This window comes from Protopterus annectens, chromosome 2.part1, assembly GCF_019279795.1.
Source record: "Protopterus annectens isolate FY-2018-M chromosome 2.part1, PAN1.0, whole genome shotgun sequence".
Taxonomy (NCBI): domain Eukaryota; kingdom Metazoa; phylum Chordata; order Ceratodontiformes; family Protopteridae; genus Protopterus; species Protopterus annectens.
In genome coordinates this window covers 693,817,840-693,841,017 of record NC_056729.1, presented here as the reverse complement: position 1 = coordinate 693,841,017, position 23,178 = coordinate 693,817,840, and the positions used below count along the sequence as shown (strand labels likewise).

Genomic DNA, 23,178 nt, shown 5'->3' with positions numbered 1-23,178 from the left:
TGGAAGAAAAAGACAGGCCCTTGTGAAGCATCTCAGTTAAGTATTGCAAAATCTGAGGTAAATTGGGCACTGCTGTGCTCATCCCTTGAGATTGATTCCAGGCACAGAATCTTTTCCATTTGTCAGCATAAGATTTTCTAGTACTAGGTCTTCTCGCCTCCAAAATGACATCCATCACAGGTTTGCTGAGTGATGCTAAGGGTGAATTTAAGTGATTAGCCAAGCTGCAAGACTCAATGTTTGGAGCTGAGGGTGCAGATATTGGTTCTCCTGCTGAGACAGTAAGGAAGGTGTCTGAGGCAGGTGCCACAGAGAAATGTGTGACACACTGCGCAGGAGTGGGTACCAGTGTTGGCAAGGCTAGTCTGGAACAATCAAAATCATTTTTGGTTTGTCCTGTTTGACTTTTAGTAGAACTTTGGAGAGCAAAGTCAGAGGGGAAAAGGCATAGACTGATAGGTTTTTCCAGCTGAAGGACAGAGCATCCATTTTCCATGCTTTTTTGTGATGGGTTCTTGTGCAAAATTTGTCCAACTGGTAGTTCTGGGGTGAGGCAAAAAGATCTATGTCTGGGCTCCCCCATTTGTGTGTCAACATGCTTTCCTGGCAGGAATTGAGCTTGTAGTTGTACTTGGTAGCTCAAGGCCGTGTTCCACAATGCCATGGCTAGTCTGCAGAGGAGGTAGGAATGTGTACCCCCCTGCTTGTTTATGTACCACATAATCGTGGTGTTGTCCGTCTTTATCAGCAATTGTCCTGGATGAAGATAGTCCTTGAAGGCTGTCAGTGCATTCTGTACAGCTAGCATTTATTTTTGATTGATATGAAGGTGCATTTGAATTGGACTCCATTTGCCCTGAATGCACTTCCCTGCCAGATGTGGCCCCCATGCATAGTCTGATGCGTCTGTAGTTAGGGCTTGGGTGGCAGGGGGTGGTCTGAATGCCAGTCCCTTGTTTTGGTGGCAGGCCTCTGCCCACCATAGGAACTCTAGCCGAAGTCAAGGTATGATAGGAATCATTGTTTCCAGGCTGTGACAATGTTGACTCCATAAACTTTTAAGTACCACTGAAGTTTCCTCATATGCAGTCTTGTATATGAAATTAGAAGAATGCATGAGGCCATGAACCCCAAGGCTTGCAGTATTTGCCTTGCAGATAGCAGGGTTTTTGCGGCCACCTGTTTGAAGTAAGTTACCAAATGAATTTTCTTTTCTGGCGTAAGGAAAGCCATCTGGGCAGTTGTATTCAAGCTTGCACCCAGGAATGTAATCTTTTGAGAGGGTACCAGTTGAGATTTCTTTTCGTTTAAGGTGTACCCTAGACAGGTTAGAAGTCTTTTTACAAACGCCAGATGTTTTAGAAGAATGGCCTGGCTTTCTGCCTGAATTAGACAATCGTCAAGATATGGATATATTTGAATATTTCTTTGCCTGCAAAATGCAATTACTGGAGCCAGGCACTTTGTGAATACCCTGGGCGCAGTATACAAAGCCAAAGGGCAGCGCAGAGAACTGATAATGCATGCAGCCTGCTTTGAAGCATAGGAACCTTCTGCAAGATTCCCTGATTGGGATATGCAGGTAAGACTCTTTTAGGTCGAGAGTTGCCAACCAGGCATCCTTGCCTAGCATAGGAAGTAACTGGTGAAGAGTCAGCATCTTGAATTTTGGAATGTATAGAAAGGTGTTTAGAGTAGACAGGTCCAGAATTGGATGCCATGATTTGTCTTTTCTGGGTACCAGGAAAAGTCTGGAATAGAAACCTTGTCCCTTTTCCTCTTCTGGTACTAGCTGAATAGCCCCCATGTTCAGGAGGGAAAGTACTTGTTTCTGAGCCTCTGCCCACTGATTTGGGGGCAGGTCTGGCCACCTGTTCGGAGTTGGCAGCGTGTGGAAATGAAATCTGTATCCCTGGGACACTATATTTAAAACCCATTTGTCATGGGTTATATGTTGCCAGTTTCTTGAATGAAGAGCCAGTTTTCCCCCCAAAGGGGCGGCTAGGAGGTAAGTGTTTGGTAATTTCAAAGGGAAGTCTTTGAGACTGTTTACCATATGGTGTTGCCTTGTTGTTTCCAGATTTGGAACTGGAAGCACCCCACTGCTTAGATCTGAAAGTCCCTTGGGACTGAAACCTGGTGATTTTCGAATGTCTGGGTTTGGCCGTAGTGGCTCTGGAATGAGCTGGAAAGGACCAGTTCTTAGTAGGCCAATGCCTACTAAATCTAGGAGGTTGCACTTGTAAGAAATCTTTCACAGTTTGCATAGATTTAGCTTTATCTTCCATCTTTTTTAGAACTTCTTCAGCCTTATTGCCAAATAAGCGGTCCTGCTGTAAAGGAGCATCCAAAAGTTTTGCTTTAACATGATCAGGCAAAGATTGCTCCTTAACCCAAGCATGCCTTCAAAGCACAGAGCCTGTAACAGCAGCCCTGCAAGAGGCCTCAAATCAACATAATTTTCTATTTAAGCAGTCCCATGATATGCTGCTGATATTTTAGCATATGAAATTGACAGTTTAAAGCCCTGATTGCTAAGGTTGCAGAAGTATAAACCTTTTTACCCCATCTTTCCAGCGCCCTGGAGTCTCTATCAGAAGGGGTAGGGTTTTTAGCAGTAGAAGCCTTAATGCCCTTGGGCCCCTGAGAAATGGTTTCAGGGTCCGCAACAGGGTTTTTGAAAAGGAATTTGTGGGACTCAGGAACTCTGTAGTACCTGTCTGGTTTGCTAGGGGCTGGAAGCAAGGAATCAGGAGCCATACTGGATTCCGAAAACACATCATCAACAATATCTAGTACAGGTGGAATAGCCAAAGGCCTATGCTGAGGAAGAAGAAGGAAATCCCTAAGCCTCTTTTTGGATTCAGAGAAATCCTGGCTTTCCCAGTGGAAATGCTCCCTTAAAGTATGTAAAGTTTCCCCAAAAGAGAAATCCTCACACGGAGAAGCAGAGGGAATGGATTCCTCTGCATCAGAGTCCTCATAAGTAGGTATGGACAAATCCAGATCATTAGAAGAGTCAGAAGAAACAGAGTCCTGTTCAGAAGATTCACAGTCAAATTCAATCCTAGGCCTCTTGGTGGGAGGGGATTGACTACCCCTGATTAGAGTAATTAAATCTTCAGCCATTTTGATCATTTGTTTTTTAGGCATAGGGGCCTGAACATGTGGCCTGGGCATCGTTTTTTTAGACACAGGTCGAGATTTAGGTCTTAGCACTGAAGTTGGAGTCAGTTTAATATGCATGTTTGTAGGCCTGAAGACACCCTCAGAAGCCGGTGCCTGCTCAGTGGCTCTGGACCCATCCAAGGTAGAGACATCTGCGGGTTCCAAATGTGAAGCATCTCGCGGCATACTGGACTCCAAACAGGTCTCAGTAGAGGCCTGCAAATCAGAAGTAGTGGATATCAGGGGCAGCGAAAGCGCCTCACTGAGTACCAGCGAAATGGCGACTGGCTTAGGAGAAGCGTCGTCGGCAGTTTTTGACATCAACAGTCTGTCTCTTTTTCTTTGGGTTTTTTTGGAACTCTGGTAGTCGGATGGCTGACCGACGTCATTTCTGGATAATTAAACCGAGAACCAAAATATTTTGATGCAAAATATGTACCGACAATGGATAGTGCGCTGATTAAATAAAGCACAAAACCGACAGCAAGGTACGTCGTGGTCAAGGCCTAGGCAAGGAATACAGTACAAATGAAAATCCTTATGAGGTATTTGCTTCCCACAAGTAATACAATTATTAACTTTTACTGACATCGGTAAGGAGCAAGAAAAAAAGTTTCCCCAATCGGGTACTTACCTTTAAGTTGAAGACTTCGGTTCTGAAACCCGAAAACGAAAATTTCAGGAGTCGGACGACCGGCACTTGCGAACTGCTTCTGCTTCGGGCACCGCACGGCAAGAAAGACTGATGTAATGGTGTCGGCTGCATGTTTTATACCCCTGACGACCTGACGTCATGGAAGAAGGGACAGCAACCGACGCAGGACCCAAGACTTTGTTAATCAGGCTGACTGAGGGCAACCTATCAGCAGATTACCCAAATGTAATGACTGCAACAGTGAAACCCGATGAACATCTGAAATCACAAGGCCTACTGGCATGACAAAAGCTGTCAAACTGTTTCAACCATTTGATTTTAAATACAACAAACTGATCAAGAAACAATCTATTATACTCTGTGATTAATTAATATTACTATTATTATTACAGGATTTCTCTAGAGTCTTTTTTTGTTTTTCCTGTACTCACTGGCTAACCACCTGTTCTCACCATAATGCTAAAAATTAGTTCTGGTCTGCAAACTCTCACTGTTGTAACATTAAGATTCATAACAACATTTAAATATTTTGCATTCATTTAATATTTAACAAATACCAAATTTACCTGTTTGTATGGCTTCTAAAATACTTGATGAAACTGTACATCATCAGTGTTGTGTCTGTGATCTTTGCTCTACAAACTCTGCATTCTCTTTTTCCTTCTTTTTCCCTGAATGGAATATATGTGGTGTACTATAGCAGTAACCAATGATGTGGGTGTGGTATATTTAAAATTCACCCATGGCTCGTGTGGTTTAATCATGAGGGCGAAGCCCAAATGACTAAAAAAAGCCAACCATGGGTAAATCTTCAATATACCACAGCCAGGAGTCAGTTATCGCTATTGTAGAATGACCTTATTTAAGGAAAAAAATGCTTACTTGTCTTAAATAAGGTCTTTGTATAACAGTGCTGTGGTGTTCTTCTACACTGTTTCCTGATTCTGCCCTTTAATGATGTACTGCACATGCATACGGGACTTGCGTTCCCAGGCTTACACAGTACACATCACTGCTTTTAGCAAGCAAGCAATGGAGAAAGAATGATCTCCATTTCTATTTTTTGAAAGAAGAAAAAAACTATAATCTCCTGACAGTTTAGAGGTACAACAGAGATGGGAAAATACAAGGAACATCAGTTATGTTTTAGTTTGCAGAACATACCCAATTTTCCTTTTAGTTTCTCTGGTCTTGTACGTACCTCTCAATCTTTTATTTGAAAAAAAAATGTGAATACGTGTGCATTGTCTGAAGGAAAGAAAGTCTGAAACAGAAATGCCTGTCATTATTTAGTGACTTTGTCCCTCAGTGATTTGTCAGAAAAAAAAAAAAAAATTTTATGAGAAACAAATCACTAAATAATGACATGCTTTTTAGTTTTAGAGTCTTTCATTCAGACTAATGCTTGTGTAAGAGACAATAATTAAAAAAAAAAAAAAAAAGTCTGGCCGCTCAATGATACTTAAGAGGCCGGACTTTTACCATTGGTATATTCTCGATTTACAACAGGCATACGCTGACCAATAAGCGTGCTCGTTTTTGAATGTTAATGGACAGTCGTTGTATAAAAAATACTATTACGCATGTAGTAGTTCCTTCTGTCGTAATCTTCATCAGCTTTCCTTTTTGGTCCACAATAGCTAATATTTAAGACTTAAAAAAAGTGTGAGAAGTTTTTATGATAAACCAGACCCAATCAGAACTCAGAGAAGTGTCAAATTTTAAAATATTAAGAAGCCCTTTTCATTTTGTAAAAGAAATATCACTGGAAATACTGGATATATGTAAAATAAAAATTCTGAGTCTTACCAACCCATTCACCTCAAGTTCTAAGTTAAATATTTTCCAGTCAAAGTCATTTCAAGTCTCATTTTATATTTTCTCAAGCAAGTCCCATTAACACTTATATGTCTTGAGTCTGAGTCTGACTTGGGTCAACTCATGTGATTTTAAGTCTCCACACCTTCACTGTAGGATGCCCCTTGCCATGTTACCAGAAAATAATAAAGCAGTGATATATAGCCAATCCTTTGCAATGACATTTAACATGAATCCTGGTGAAACCTACACAATTAGATGTAATGTCTTTGTGTATAGTAAATTGATGAGCCACCTGACTAAAAACTGTCAGCCTCAAAAAAAAAAAATATAAACATAAAACATATTTTTCATTGGTAACATCAATAAATAATAAACCAAAAACGGCTTTACCTCTGCCATTATATCATCTCCAGTGACAACAGCAATCTTCATGTCAAGGTCTGCCTTCTTTACAACCTCCTGGAGTGCCAAAGCACATGCATGAGGGTTCACACCACCGGCATTACTAACCACACGGATACCTGCACATCAAAAGGAATTAGTCTTTCCATCTTCTTCTACTCACATAAAACACTCTTCTTATAAAATGCATCTTAGGATACAAGATACAAGTTTAAGTATATAAAAGGTCGACAGTGAAGACTTTACACTGAAGTTTTCAGACAGGCCACTTAAATGCATACACATGATCTGTAATGGCCATCAGTCATACACATTTACAATTTTAAAGTTTTTAGCCTGATAGAATTAATGTTAATGAGACTCCACAAAAAACGTGATGCAATTTTTTTGACTTTAGCTTATTTTACATCACTATTTCCCTTTAAGTATATAACATAATTAGAAAAATACAAAGTCCAAATAAACAATGGAAAAAGTAGAAACCTAATGATTCTTCACCTCTGAGATTACTGCAAATGCAAATAACTGAAAAATGACCTTGTAAAAAAGTGTTTTTTTCACTCATTTCCTCTAGGTCATGCGACCTGGGCTTTGTTTATGTAACCTAGGTGTATGGGTGGGAAGAACATGTTTTTCTCTTAAATAGAAAAACAACTTTTAAATACTCATTGTTTTGATGAGTTGTGAGACAATACGTTCAGATGCAATAATTCATTGTTGTGTCTTTCGGCTTTTCCCGGTTAGCGGTCGCCCTAGCGGAACTCCGGTCCACTAATGATTGGCAGTAGATTTTTACGTACCGAGTTGCCGGCTCTGATGCACAACCTTCAACGAAGGTACGCCCATTCACGCATGTCTCCACACAGAAAACGCTCTAGCTGAGAATCGAACAGGACAATGTCTTACTGTGAGGCGACAACGCTACCGCAGCACCACCACCGCAGTTAGATGCAATCATTCATTAGGAAACTGAAAACAGTGGAAAGTCAGCAGTTTGGCTCACTGTCTAAAACACCTTAAGTCAATGTTAAGTGTCACCTTAAGTCAGTTAGATCAGTGCTTCACTAGGAATTTTTAAGCAACTGTAACAAACATTTTTATTGTAAATTTGTATATCCCTCATAATGCCTTAATAAAAGGGAATTTATACATGTTTTTGTAAATATTTGTTTAGCCAGGCACTTTTTGGCTAAGCCCTACATACTCTGCTGTCTAACTTTTGCTTCCTTGTTTCTTCCTTATTTAGAAATCTCTCATACGGCAAATAATATCAAGGCTTCTTGTTGAATTGAATGTGTTGGAACTCACATTCACAACTCGGGTCCCAAAAGGCTGAAACACATATAAACCTAGTGGAGTTTGTTTCTTTAGCTGGAGTGCATTATTAAAAAGCTGTGTCTCATTACATGTTTTAATCCAGCGCAATAAATCATTTTCCAGGGGGGAAACTACATCACAATGCCTTGATCATGGGAAGTTTCTATTTGTCATTTTTTCATGTATCGTTGATTTGCTGAGGTCTTTCTAACAGGTCATATATGCATCTGCTGTGGGGCTTACACTGTCGTATTGATTACTAACTTTAATAGGTTGGGAACACCACCATAAAATAAGGGCATCTCCCCTTACCCTTTTTAAGATAAAGATGGGAAACAGAACAGTAATAAAGTCTGTTCTACAACCGCAATATAGCTGCTGAACTAATTACAGCTACTGCACTAAAATTACTCAGAAGTAAATGAAAGAAATTCTGGTTGAGCTTGACAATCAAGTAAAGCACACAGACATCAAACCAAGGCTTAGAATCAAAGCAGTAAAGAACATGGAAGACTGTTAACAGAAATAAACTCAGTATTCTGTTACTGAAAAGCCTGGTCAAGCTAGCTGCGTTTTCAAAACATGGAATTTATTCTTATGAGCATCTAAACTGCACAGACAACATCAAAAAGGAACACACACACATACACAAATAAACACACACACACAAAGCCCACAATTCGTACTACTGTAAAATACAAATTCATTGTCCTAAGCATATACTGCTGCAAAATATCTGTCATAAAGCATTGCTGCAAAAAAAAAAAAAAAATAAATAAATAAAAAAGTCTCCCACAAAACGGTTGCTATTGCAAAAGTCGCAAATAAATTAAATAAATGCAGACTTGACAATCTCCTCATCTCTCTTTAAGAAGAAAATCACTGGTTAACACTTTGTATACTGCTTTAGCAGTCAGTATGCCATGCTCCTTCTTCAGTTACCTTTTCAGGTCCAAGGATGGAATCCGCCTTTTAACCAAGAAAATATACCAGCTGTTTTTTCAGTAGCATATTGTGAATATTCTACGTGGTGCAGTGGTAGCGTTGTTGCCTCACAGCAAGAGGTTCTCCCGTTCGATTCTCGGCTGGAGTGTGGGGAGTGCCTTCTGTGTGAAGTCTGCATGTCCTCCCCGCGATTGGGTGGGCGTTCGAAAGACATGCGTAAATAGGCGTGCCTTCGTTGAAGGTTGAATGTCGAGCTGGCACCTCAGCATTCGTGAAAATCTACTGCCAATCATTAGTGGACCGGAGTTCCGCTGTGGCGACCCTTAACTGGGAAAAGCCGAAAGACAACAACAACATTGTGAATATTCTACAAATTAATGTATTCTTTAATTCCAGTGATGATTAGGCAAGGCTTTTTTCTCAGACAGGATTTGTAGAGTTACGTGCTTCAACCAAAGAATAGTTAGTTATCTGGGATACAGATTGCCTAAAAGTTGTCACATATTGGAACTAGAGAGGAGTTCAAAAGAGAGTGCTGTTAGAAAGAGTGCCCTTTTGAGGCTGCCTGATATGGCAAGTGTCTCTCCTGCTGGGGTACTGTATACCATTCCTTTAATTCTTTTTGACTGGCATTAAAGGAGTGAGTATTTCTCTTGTTCTTTCATCAAAACAATTTCCCCTGAGTGGCACCATCAAGGGAATAAGCATTTGAAACATCACTAAAGACAATTAGTTACAGTTCAGAGATTCACTTTTCCCAAGGGGTTGAAATTGTAGAACTACCTTTAGAGGATGGAGTTTACAATGAGTGTATAATGGTATGTTCTGCACGGCATGCCAGAACGGAAGCATCAAAGTTGAGATCTTGCCTAATTAGTGTAGAAACCCATGGAATCTGTCCAAGGGAGCCCGCAGGATTTTTTGCAGGGGGGTGCAAACCCAGAGCCCCACCCACATAGCTCACCCCGCCCCCTTCCAACACAGCCCCGCCCAAGACCACCCACCCCAAGCCCCGCCCACACCGCCATTCCAGTGTCCCATTACTTGGCTATTTCTCCCCATTTACTGTAGACACTGTTCAAATGTGTGCATACTGTTTTATGCTTTAGTTCTACAATGATTACAGGCAGTTGGATTTAATTTACAACTTTTATTTCAAACATTATAGCCCAAACACCGAGACTTTTACTAAACCTAAACAAAGCAATAGTCTTACAATGAAAACAGACTTGGCATTAGAGTTTCTCTACTTTTGAAACTCAGTCAATGAAACAGCAATGAAACCCACATTCAAAGAAAATGCATCTGGCCAGTGGCAGGTTATTTACCTTTGAACTGTTTTCAAGCAATAGGTTCCTTGCACAACGTTAGGGTCATGCAAAAGTTATTTGATTTACCTGATTGTATTAATTATAATATATAATTGAATTCTATATCTTGTATTATACAGCAACACTTGTTTTGAGTGTCTCTGCCAAGTAAAAGTAATCTGAATAATTCCACATTAAAGATATCTGAAACTAATGAAGATGTTGCTAGAAAACTGTATATTTCAGTGTTTCATCTACAAATTCAGTGCCTGCTGCCGTCAAAGAATAAATTGCCTATGTTAAATTAAAAATGGTAAGCTGGTATATTGCAATAGAAAATGGATGACAAGCTGAAAAACAGGTTCATAGTTATTAGGCATCTCATCCAAAGGAGGACATCCTGAGGACTGCAGCATACAAATGTATATGCTGTAGGAATAGAACCTCAAGCCTTTACATTAAGATGCAAGTATTCTACTTGTGGTGCTACTAACATAGCTTTAAAGCTTTATACCACAATAGAGACACCAATTGCTAAACAAAACAGTTGCACATAGTAAACAGACTTGGCATGAGCAGCAGTGAACTTAGCTTCCCTTAAAACTCACAGTTCCTTGAAAATGCACTTGAAAATTCTACCTGCTAACTCTAGCTTGGGCATTTCACTTTCTCTCTCACAAACATACCACACCCCTCAAGACCTCAACCTTAGTGCAAGAAATCTTGACAAAGCCTAAAATAAATAGGGACAGACTATAAATATGGCTCTCAGAAACTTAGAAAATTGCAAGAGTAGCAGGATTTGTGTTAGTATGCATTTTCTAAATGACATGACATCTAAAACTGAAATCTCATTTAGCAACTTCAATCCTTTTAGGAGGAATATGGGGCAAAAATCTGGACAGCTGAGGGTATGCTACCTCCCTCTTATACACACACCAAATAATTCTGGCCAGACTTGAATTAGTTCTGGGAAGGTTGCACTGAACGGCACCGTGCTTGATCTGAAGTGGGTGAAATCCTGGTAGCCAGTGATAAACTGATCTGCAGCTCAGCAATGTGGAGCATTAAAGCATTTTTAGCAGAGCATTGTTTCATCACTACCTATTGTGTTTGCACATAAGCTGTAGTTATTTCAAACATTTGCCTTTTTTGATTATTACAGAGTACATTTACCCACCAGAGCTATTGTGTTTTGACTTCAGTGTGGAGATGGTTGTTGCAGGGCTTGGCTTTTAAGCAAGGTAGCAATGCTTATTTACCATATACCATTAAAGCCACCCAACTACAAGTGTACCAACACACAGACACTGCTATAAGACACTGGTCTCCAATAAAATGTAATGAGCTTCTGAAAATACTGTAATCCTGTCCTTTTATTACAAATACTGTCATATGCATTTCAATACCCAAGGCTTATACATTATCTAGTCATGTAAATATTCTTTGCATGGCAACAACGAAAAGGCTTTCAATGCTGGTAATTCTTTAACAATATGCTTACTAAAGCTTACTTGCATCTTACAATCTCCGACAAGCTTACCTGATGTTCATTAAACCATGGCTACTTAAACAGAGCAACAGGGCACTGTGACAGCATGCAGTTCCTGAATAATAAGAAGCATAAATCAACAGTATAAAAATCTGATAGAAAACCAGAACATTTTGCAAAATCAAGGACAGATGAAAAGCCATGGTCATATTTGTGATCTACCTTGGATGGGGGAATACTCTGCACACTTACACTGCATAACTGCTCCTTGCCTTCCTTGGGCACATCCAGAGCCACTACAATGGGGGATGGGGTGCAATAAGTATGTCATAATTTGAAATGTCTCTGGCTGACAGTGATGGCTCTGACACTCATACCTCTCAACTTCAGAGCAAGAAATCTGGACAAAGCCATACATAGAACTAGAAGTGGGACAGTCCCAAAAATAAGGCCAATTTTTAAATATTGCTCTTATTAACTTAAACAGAACAGGTAGATCTTACATTAGTACAAATTTTCTGAAGGGTATAAAATATGAAACTCAAATGTCTGCCATTATTTTCTAACTTCAATCTTTAATGACTTGCCACTAATTTGCCAGAAAGCCACAATTTTATGAAAAACAGACCAAAATGTAATGCACAAATACCTGTCAAAAAGGGACACCTTTTAATATTAACAGTTAACTTGAGCAGCTAACAAAATAAGAGCATCCACATGCATTTCTGAAATAAAGGTAATCTATAACTGATCATTACAGTTATATATAATTGTAAACCCTCCACATTTTCTTCCAAAATTGTCATTTTGGAGGAGGGATTATTAGGGAGAGCAACATTTTGAGCCAGAATTGGGGACAATTGAGATGTTTGGATATTCCTAATCTACAAAGTGATTTGCACGTACCTCTCAACCTCTTAATGCAGGAAATCTGAACAAGGCCAAATATATTGGGGAACATACAAACACTACTAAAACTGCTCTTTATAAAACTTAGACAGTCTTGCATTAGCATGCATTTTCTGAAGGTTATGACATCTGAAACTCAATGTCTGTCATTTAATGGCTTCATTCCTAAATGATTTGCTAGAAAATCACAAATTATATGAGGAACAAACCAAAAATAAGCAGCAAATATCTATTCATTCTGCAAAGATATGGACAACTGAGCGGTATAGTTCAACTGGGGCTGTATGAGTTTGCTACCCCCCCCCTCACAAAATTATGGTCAAATGGAGCCTCCCCCCTGCAGCCATTCCAATGTCCCATTCCTTGGTTATGTTGCCCCATTTACCATAAACACTAATGTGCATACTGCTTTACTTCTGCGATGATTTAGGATTTCATTTGAAAGTTTTATTTTGCATTTTACAGCACAAACCCTAATACATATCTATTAAAGCAATGCAGTTTCACAATGAAAATAGATTACCATTAAAACTTCTCTGCCCTTTAAACAGCACTGAAAACCACTTTCACAGAAAATACATTTTGCCAATGGCAAATATTAACTCTGGGCTGTCTTCAAAATCATAGGCCCCTCGAACATAACAAACATGCTCTTTGATACACCTTCCTGACTATTACATTATATTCCTTGTACAATGCAGTACAGTTGTTAGAGGGCATTTTAAATTTATTGCTTTGAACATTTTTCCAGTAAACAATGAAACAAAAAGCATCCACCAATGACAAAATTGCCCAATTCAGAACATTTCCATCATAAAGTCTACTCAAGTCCACCAGTATCAGTAAAAATACACAATCTCTGAAGTAGTAAAATCCACATTGAAGAAATTTGTAACTAATAAAGAGGTTGCTGCTAGCAAACACTTTATATGTCATTGTTTAATCTACAAATAAAGTGCCTGTTACCCTTGAAGAATAACTTGCCTTTGTTGCATGCAATAAAAAATGAAAAGCTAGTAATAACGCAATAGGGAATGGATAGCAAACTGTTAACAGTTCCATAGTTACTAGGTATCTTTGCCAAAAGACTGCAGCATCCACCCCTTTACAACACACTACAGCATCAGCAATGCATTTACCTACTGTGAGAGTAGAACCCACAGCCTTCAGCATCTAAAGTAAGTACACTATCTGTTGTGCTATTAACAATGCAAGCAGACTAAACATAAGCAGCACTAAACTTTTGCTCCCCTGCAGCTCTCAGCTCCTTGTAAAATCTACTCGACACTCAGCTGTATCTCTGAACTTTGCAGCACAAGAAATCTGGAAAAAGCCAAAATTTATTGGGGAGGGGACAAAAGGCCAAAACCAGGGACATTTTAAACATTGCTTGTATAATGTTTGAAAGTTGCTAGAATAAAATGCTGCGTTACCACCATACATTTCACTGCCATGTCTTGAACCCAGGGGACTCCGTGAAAAACAGAGCAACATACCACTATGCCAAATCAGCTGTTTTGTGAAAGAGGAAGACAAAAACTTAAATAGCTACCATTTAGTGAATTCAGTTCTCACCATAGCACAGCTGTCAACCTCTTGGCACAAAATACCTGAACAAAGCCAATAACGGGTGACTACAACCACCAAACATTCAGTGAATTCAGTTCTCACCATAGCTCTCAACCTCTTAGCAAATAACACCCAGACAAAGCCAGTAATGGGAGAACATAGCCCCCAAACATATTCAATGAAATCAGTTCTTACCATAGCTCTCAACATTAGCAAAAAAACTGGATGAAGCCAATAAATACCTGAACAAAGCCAATACTGGGTGAATACAGCCCCCAAACATATTCAGTGAATTTAGTTCTTACCATAACTCTCAACCCTAGCACAAAACCTGGATGAAGCCAATAATGGGGGGGGGGGATACAGTCCCAAACACAGGGATATATTTCAAATATCCATCTTGTACACTTAGAAATTGCTAGAATAAAAGCTTTTGTTACCATGCACTTTCTGAAGAATATGAAGTCTGATATTGAAATGTGTCCATTTTTAACATTTGTTAACCAGGAAAGTCTGACTTTGACACAAAATTCTAATTTTTAGCAGAGGCCCAGGGAGAAACACTCCAGACAGCCAAGAATAAAACTAGAGAACACGTAGCTGTCAGGCAACAAGGACACAAATGCAGAAACCACAGATTTTATGAGGAACAGAAAAAGTATGAGGGAAAATCCTGCAACATTTTTACAAATGGTGGTGGGTAGGGAATTCAGGCTCTTGCCACTTGGGCCCAAGGTACAGGGTTCAAGCCTTATTCTCTACCCACCACCATGTACACCTGGGGCATTTCACACACACACACACACACACACACACACACACACACACACACACACACACACACACACACACACACACACACTAACCATGTGAAATTATAGCTGCAAATGTGGTAATACATACAATATTTGACTCTGGCGGCCATGATGTCCTTTCCATTCTTACACATCCGTGTACAGAACTTCCTCAAATGAAATGGAATCTTTTAATGTGCAACATTTACATAGAATACTGCATATTTTTAATTCAACACATCAAAGCTGTATTAGTGAACATGAATTTGATACACAGCTAGCATTTTATGTGACTTCTGTCCTTAAGAATACTAAAGAGTTGAAACACTTTCTGAAACAGACCAAGCAGGAATGAGAAGAAACCACTAAATGCAGCTCTATTTCTAAGAGTGATATCAAATATATACATATTTCTCACCTGTTTTCTGATGCTTTACTGAACGCTATACTGACTAAATAGTATTGACACATTATGCCCACATCTAATAAAAGAGCTCTTGGGAACAGTAACCTTTCTCCATTTATACAGATATTTTCCAGTAGTTCAGGATCTTGTACAAACATTGAAAATAAAAACTAATTGCTTGTAGAAACATCTACCAGCATGGCAGCAAATGAAATTTGTAAGAGATGAGTTTTACTTGAGTGGATATTGGAACCGACAGCTACAAGGAAGATGTAAGCATGAAGTTGTCTTGCACAGCTATTAGCCATAATATAGTTTATTCCATACCTTTGCCTCCAATTATAGTCAGAAATTTGGTTTCTTTCCTAGATCTTAACAACAGAATGTGATGTCACATTAAGATGTTTGTCTCCTACTGTACTTTTCATCTAAAACTCTGTGTCCATTTAGTTCAGTAACCCTGAATAGCATAAAGCAGTTATTGGAAAAATAAATGATTTTTGTACTGTGATGCTAAGCATATCCAAAGCTATCAGTAACAAGTAACAATTTTTCCTTCATTAAGCATCAAAGACAGCAAACACAATTTCTGCTCACATTTTTATATAAACCAATAGTACACTAGGGTTACCACCTGTCCCACTTTGTGAGGGACAGTCCCTCTTGGCCAATTGTGCCCTGCAAAAAATGTAAAATGGCAAATGTCCTGAGATTTTAGAACAAAACTATTTCCTATTTTTTGTAATGGTTGCATAAAACAGTTATTCTGAATCTGAAACACCTAAATGTTATAAGAAACAGAATAAGCAACTAAAATGCTACAAGAATAATCTTTTACTTGGGCAAAAAAGTGAAGTTGTGCACTTTGTACTGGCCGTGGGTATGTTTCGGCCTGCAAAATCTGACGTGTGTACCACAAATGTCCCACTTTGGACATTTGAAAAGGTGGCAAGTTGGCAACCCTATAGTACACTGCGCGCGCACACACACACACACACACACACACACACACACACACACACAACTCTACCTGAAGTGTCCCATCTTCCGTCTGTTTACTCCCACGAGTCCCGCTTGCTATTCCGTTTCAGGTCCCAGCCATCTTCTATTCCCTTCGAATCATCCCGCTTGCAAAGCCATCCTTGTAAACTCCGCTCACAAACTTCTACATATTCGAGAGTGATGATGTCACGCCCGCGACTGGACTGTTAACACACACGGACTTCTTTCTTCTTAAAGAAGAACGCACGTACATAAAAAAAAACTTTTTTTTTAAATTATCTAGTCAGCCGATTCCAGGGGGGTGCAAGTGCACCCCCTTGCACCTGCCTGCGGGCGCCCTTGAATCTGTCCTATTTTCAACCCAAGCCCTTTTCAACTGTGCTAGTTGTGTGTGTCATTGTACTGGGGGGATGTCCCACCTCACTATGCTTAAAGCTTCTATGACAATAAAATGAACATTTCATTTATGTATTTCTGATGGTATACTAACATCACTGTATCAATAATAGCAAAGTCTGATCCCACGTAACAAAACCAGGCATGCTCTTCATGGCCAACCTGAAAGGGTGATTTTCAAGCAGGGATGAACTGAAGTGGCAAAGCTTTGTGAGACATCCAATATAAAGTAAGGCACATGGAAGGCAAGCACTCCAGTGAGGTTACTACTTGCTTCTAAGCCAGTAGAACAAAGCAAGGGCGACCTGTGAAATTCTCCCCTCTTGACTTAATTTTAAATTTTGTTTTCATTTTGTTATACCAGTAAACTGAAGCATGCACTACACCATAAATACAATTCCAGAGTTTCCACAATCATTTTACACATTCTGTATCAGAGAGATAAATATCACGAGAGTTCCATGCCTTGCAAAAATCCAGACAATGTCAAGGAGTGGACATTCCACTGTTTTTGACAGACTGTGTCAAGAGATTAACAGATTCTTCTAAACATGACTGATTTTTTTGGAAGTTCTTTTCCTTAAGTTCTTCACACCCACTACTAGCCACTGGGTGTGCTTTGGTATTATCCTTTTGGGAGTTTCTCTGTATGATACAAACCCATTTTTATTTATTTATTTTACATTTGTTAACCGGGTTAGTCTGGCTGAGCTTTTGGCTCATTTTCAGCAGAGACCTGGGGAGAAAAGCTCCTCAGGACTAGAAAACAATTTATTAAATTTTAGTAACATAGTAGTAACAATCAGCTATAGGATCTTACAAGCAGAGACCTGGAGAGAAAAAAAGCTCCTCAGGCAATTCAATTACACAGAGTATTAACAATTGGCAGACAAGTATGTGAGTTGTTACAAACAAGGTTTTAAACAATTAGCAGAAGAAAATGTGACTAGTTACAATATTATTTAAGCTGCTTAGAGCAAAATGAGTTCATAGGCAGATGCTTATTTAAAGTGGGTAGGATCTAGTTATACAGGAGTTAAGAAACAAGAAAGGAAATTAAGAATGGCTAGTAGGAGATGTAGGGGAGGTACAGTACAGCAGACAGACTAGACAGGTAGGTTGTTTTGAGACTGTAAGAATTAAGAGTGGTTGGAGACAGAGGTAAGAAGAGGCAGGGGAATAGTGTTAGAGATACATTAAGAATGAGGTGGTGAAAGGATGGTGGTTTCAGGGTGGTTGGCTACAGTGGCAAGACCCACTTTGTTTTTAGGTATTTCCTTGTGGCTAATTTGAAACATTTGCTATGCTGGAGGGATTTTATTTCTAAGGGGAGTTGGTTCCAGGATGTAGTTGGGTTATAGTTATAGAGAAGGCAGCGTACTTTGGTTTTGGGTTTGTAGACGTCGAATAATTCTTGATTTGAGCTGCGTAGCGTCCTAGCAGGGGAATATTTGGATACGATAGTGGAGAGGCTGGGGCAGGAGGAGGGTAGATAGAGGATAGAGTGGATGATTTGTAGTTGGTATAGTTGGAGCAGCTGAGGGAATTCTAGCCAGTCTAGTTGCTGTAGCGTTAAGCAGTGATGTGACTTGTAGGTCTGGATAGCTGCAAATCTGGTGATCTTATTATAGGTAGTTTCAAGCTTGGAAATAAGTGTAGAATTTAGGTTTGTGAATATGTGGCAGCTGTACAGGAGTGATGGGAGTAATAAAACCTGGGAGACAGTTATTCGGGCAGTGTTAGTTAAGAATTTCTTGCTACGGAAAAGGTGGCCAAGTTTCTGATGAGTTCTTTTTACCGAGTTAGTAATATGGAGATCAAACTTAAGCTGATCATCTATTGTAACACCTAGCAATTTAGTGCTAGATTCAGCTGAGATGATAGTGTTGTTGCAGGATAAGATGGTAAATGTACTTTTGAGTGTGGTGATGTTTTAGGGAGGAAGAGTAGGAGCTTAGTTTTTTTCTTGGATTAAGTATTAGTTTGTTATCACTAAGCCAAGTCTCAATGGTGTGGAAGGATGCCTGGGTAGTTGAGTGGAGGTCAGTTGGGTTGTCAGCAATGGTTATAACAGTTGAGTCATCAGCATATTGCACAACAGATGATTGCACAACAGATGACTGGGGACAAGATGAGTAGAGCAAGTTGGTGAAAATATTAGAGTAGTGGTCCAAGTATGGACCCTTGGGGGACTCCCATTTGTACAGTGAGGGGGGAGGATAGCGCAGAGAGCCACTTAACTGATTGCTGGCGGGTAGAGAGATAGTTGGAGAACTAGGAGATAGTAGGGGGAGAGAAATGTAAATTAGTGAGTTTATCTAGAAGGAGTGGGTGAGAGAGTGTCAAAGGCTTTAGAAAGGTCAAGGAATAGGCATTAGACAAGTTTATTGTTATCACGAGCTAGGAAGACTATATTGATGAATGATATGAGTGCAGTAGTTGTACTATGCTTGGGACAGAAACCATGCTGTGTGGGTGTGAGAAGGTTTTCCTGGTGAAGGTAATGCATTACCTGCTTGTGAATGCATTTCTCTAGGATTTTTGAGAGTGGAGAGAGTATGGCAATCAGTCTGAAGTTGGTTATGTCTGAGGAGTTGCCCCCTTTGTGAATGGGTAGAGTAAAGAAATTCTTCCATACAGTGGGGACATAGGATTCAGAAATGGATCGGTTGATTAAGATGGATACAGGATAGGCAAGAGGTTCAAAGGCAATCTGCAGGAAGTAAGAGGGTAGCTTGTCAACAGATGGGGAGCAAGGTTTAAGTTTAGAGAGTAAAGACTTTACATAGTTAGTTGATACTGCTTTTACAGACAAGGAGTTAGGAGGGTTTGGAAGAGGTATAGAGTTTGTGGGGGTGCTAGTGTTGTTTCTGGGGTGAGAGAATTCATTATGGAGGTTACTGAGTTTATAAAATGATTGTTAAATTTGTTGGCTATGTCCTCAGGTATTGCACTGGGACATGGCTTAGGAGAGGAAGGGTTTCCTGGATAAAGATTCTGTTTAATAGAGTTCCAGAATTTCTTTGGGTCTGATTTAAGAGTAGAGGGAGGATTGGCATAGAAGTTTATTTTCTCATAATGGATGATTTTTTTTATTTTATTTCCGAGTTCTTTATATTTCTGAAGAAGAGAAGGAGTCCTAGTTTTAGTCCACATTTTCCAAATCCTATCCCGGTCAAAAATATGTTCTTGGTCAACGTTACCAACCTCCTAAAACAATCATCTTTTCAGCTCTGTGCATCATGTCTTACTGATTCAAACAGTTCCTCAGTCTACAGTACACCAAGTTCAATATGCGAGTTAGAAGGCTGTATCTGATCAGCTGATGATTGTGTGTATGCATCTTCTACAATTAACATGTCAATAGGCTTCTGTGCCTGTGATATGGGCCAGATACAAACCCTTCAAATTATAACAGTTACTGTTTCTTCCTGTAGCTTTTTCAGTCCATCCCAATATTTCAGCTATATGTTGCACTCATTTTTCCTAGCCACACATCTTATGACTTAACCTTTTTTATGACTAAAGCCACTACCTCTCTACTTCACCTGTGGCTTCGCTCCATCTGTACCAAATTCTTCCTTACTTTATAATTCTCTATCCCATCTTCATTAACTTTTTTTTTAATTCTTTGGTATCATTTATGTTTAAGTCTCCCACCTCATCTAACTTCATTTTTATTAATATATTGGTCCTCCTGCTTCAGCCTTGATTTTATGCAACCAATACACAAATACTGCCACCCCCACACATATAACAAAACCCCTTTATAGGCAATGATGACACAAAATCCTTTCCTCTCTCAACAGTAAGCCTTTCTATAGTATGCTTTGTCTCCCACATCCAACCCTTCATCTGTGATGCAAAGATTTTTCTATAGTGCTCTCACAATCTTGACTAAGCATTCAACCTCAGCAAACTGTCTTCCTGAAAGATACACACATATCAGAATCCAAACTTGCCTTGCTGTATTAATTACGTTTGCTAGGGAACAGTTATTATTTAGACAGTCAGGAGCTACAGTGAGATTAGTTGAGTAGTGTTTTTCTGCATCTGTTTGAATCTGTCCAACTGTGTAAGACCAAAATACATCTCTCACTGCAATGCTCCTGGTGGTACCTTCTAGAGCATACAACTTATCCATTAGAACAAAAGGGAGATTTGAGTTCTGACCAATCACAAGGTGATATGGATTGTAGCTTCAGACACTGCGCACATTAGTTTTTGGCATCAAACCACAATCTAATGTACTTTTCCAGCTACATCCACTACTAGCTAGTACTTTTAATAGTATTTCTATTACTGTCTGATCATGTCTTTCTAGGAGCCAACTGCTTAAAATGGCTAGTGTGCCACTATGATTACAGTTTCTATACCAAAGTTCTCTGCCATATCTCTTAATTACATTGTGACGATGTGAATTATTGCCATCTGTGCCAGGGAGAATAGGGCAGTGCATGTGTAACATCTGCCAGCATAGTTAGCTGGAGTTTTGTGGATGTTTTTGTGTCATTTGACTGTCACACTGACTTGTACAGATGCTTTTGTTAAAAATGTAAACAGTGTTGTTATAACTGACTAAATGTGTATGTTTGTACCAGAGTCCGGTGATCAAATGTGATGTCATTCTATAACCAGTACTGAGAGGATGGAACTCTCACAGCAATTTGTTTTGTTTTCTTTGGCAACAGATATAAAAGATCTACATCAGGTTTTACAGTTCCATTCAGTTTAGTTTAGTTGCCTTGTGGAAATAAACATATCAGAATCCAAACTTGCCTTGCTGTATTAATTACATTTGCTAGGGAACAGTTATTATTTAGACAGTCAGGAGCTACAGTGAGATTAGTTGAGTAGTGTTTTTCTGCATCTGTTTGAATCTGTCCAACTGTGTTATTTTTATTTTTCCTGTGACTTAAACTCTGGTGTTTATTGTACTTAGATATTTAGTATTCTCATACTTTCTATTTTACTATTTATTACTAAATACTTTTATACCTTTCATTGTGGCTGGTCTTTTAGAAAATAAATCTTGAGAGTATTTGTGCTTATTTTAGTGACACCTTGACCACTCTGAAAAGCCTTGCTGCTTAGGTTACACTCTACAATTTATATTACTATTGATTTTACTCAGTATAATTGGATACCCTTCTAACAGCCTAAGGGTAGTTGACTGGTGGCAAAGTGGTTACCTTATAGTCTGGGCAGAAGGGGTACAGCTAATAAATCTGTACCAACCTTTCCCAGGAGTGGTGAGTGTGTGTGTGTGTGTGTGTGTGTGTGTAAAAATCAATCAAATGCCCAGATGTGGATGTGTCAGCTACTTGGAATTGGGACACAGTGCTCCAAAATGAGTCTTGGTTGGGATCTGCAGACAGAGAGTCCAATTTCAGGTCTGGAGCGTGTTCCCTGTGTGCTCTTGGGGGAAACTGTGCTTAACTCAGAGAGCTGTATTTGAAAATACTGTCTAAATCCATTCCTGTTTTTAGTGACCATCTCTAACCAGTGAGGATTGAGGCTCCTTGACTACTGGCCTGGGGTAGTGAGGCCATCACATAAATCATTATTAAATTTTCTACCAGTGGCACTGAATAATGTCTGAGGTAGCATGTGCTTGCCTACCCAGCAATAAATAACTGTCTGTTTATAATACCTCTAACACTAAAAACTGCAAACTGGTCAATGGCATGAAGGTACCAAGTGCCACGCTCATGTTCATGTAACCCAATAATAAATGTCTCAGTGTACTTGGATGCTACACGCATACCAACAATGGACACAAATATAGGTCTGCTATACTTCTAGCAAACCACACAACTGTCAACAATCCATTTTAAAATAGAAATAGATTCAGGATCCTTGTTTACTGAGTTGTCTGCCCACAAACTCATGTCCAAAGTGAAGGTACAGTTTCATTACAACTTTCTGTTTCGACTCTTTGGTCATGTTCTCCAAATCCATGAAAACCCCATTCTTCTAATGACTGTATTTAAGGTCTTATTGAGACTGTCAACACAATAATGTTCACTGCTACTGAATTTGAGTCATTGGTTGTATAAAAAAATACTGGTCACTGATTTATTTTCATGCCCAGGACTGTTCCTACCTCTTTTAACGGTATCTGTATTCAGAAACAAAGCTACTAAAGTACTGTTTAAATATCACACTTGTCCTATTTTTGCTGGTATGTTTAGTCTCTTTTCAGCACTTAATTTCCGACTTGAAACTACTAGGCAAAACAATCAGTGTCTTTTCCACCTCAGTCTGACTCAGTTTTCTGATTCTGTTATCTAACCATTTTTTCCAAAAACAGAATATGTGTCTGTGGGTGTGGGGGTATGCAATTATCAATCATAGCTGACTGACAAGGTATACAGTCAAACATTTTGCTTTCCTCTATCATATATAACTTGTTCACATCTGTTTTAACAACTTTCATCTTGGTAATAGGAGCTATGACACAGAGCACATCTAAATCTCCCAACACATTTAGCTAGCAGATTAATACCCTGTAATGGCAGACTCACAGGCTTCTGCTGTCTGCCCAACTTGCTACAAGAAGTAGAGCTAGGGGTAGGGCAAAGGGGGTAGCTGCACTGGGTGAAAAGTATCAGGGGTTTGATCGCCAGTGCAGGTATTCAGTTTCGGAATACTGATGCTGTATTTGTGGTCAGGGCTGAAGCACTCAATACCCCCATAAGGTATTTAGCTGTTGCAAGCCACTTTTTCCACATTATTTGCTACAGTTTAAGAAGATTTTTTTTGGTACTCAGCTTAACAGCAAGGACACCAGTCTGGGGAACACAAAGGGCATTGGAAGACCTAGCTGCAGCTCCGCTAGCAGCTATACTTCTGTTCTGTGAAATATGTTGTGTCGACTTGTATTAATGGCAACTGCAACACCTTATGACCTTTCTCCAAATATGTTCTTTACAGCTAACTTCAAAGAGGTAAAAGAAATTTCAATACATGCTTTAGGGCTAACTTCAGTG

At 39.4% G+C, this 23,178-nt stretch overlaps 1 protein-coding gene across 1 annotated transcript in view; it reads right to left on the bottom strand.

Moving 5' to 3' along the window:
* The window catches only part of LOC122794902, a 2,498,277-nt gene that overhangs the window by 2,104,836 nt on the left and 370,263 nt on the right, over positions 1-23,178 (bottom strand). The window contains exon 4 of the mRNA XM_044063498.1: positions 6,035-6,165. Within this exon, the coding sequence (XP_043919433.1) occupies positions 6,035-6,165 (131 nt within the window). The remainder of the gene's footprint in view (positions 1-6,034; positions 6,166-23,178) is intronic.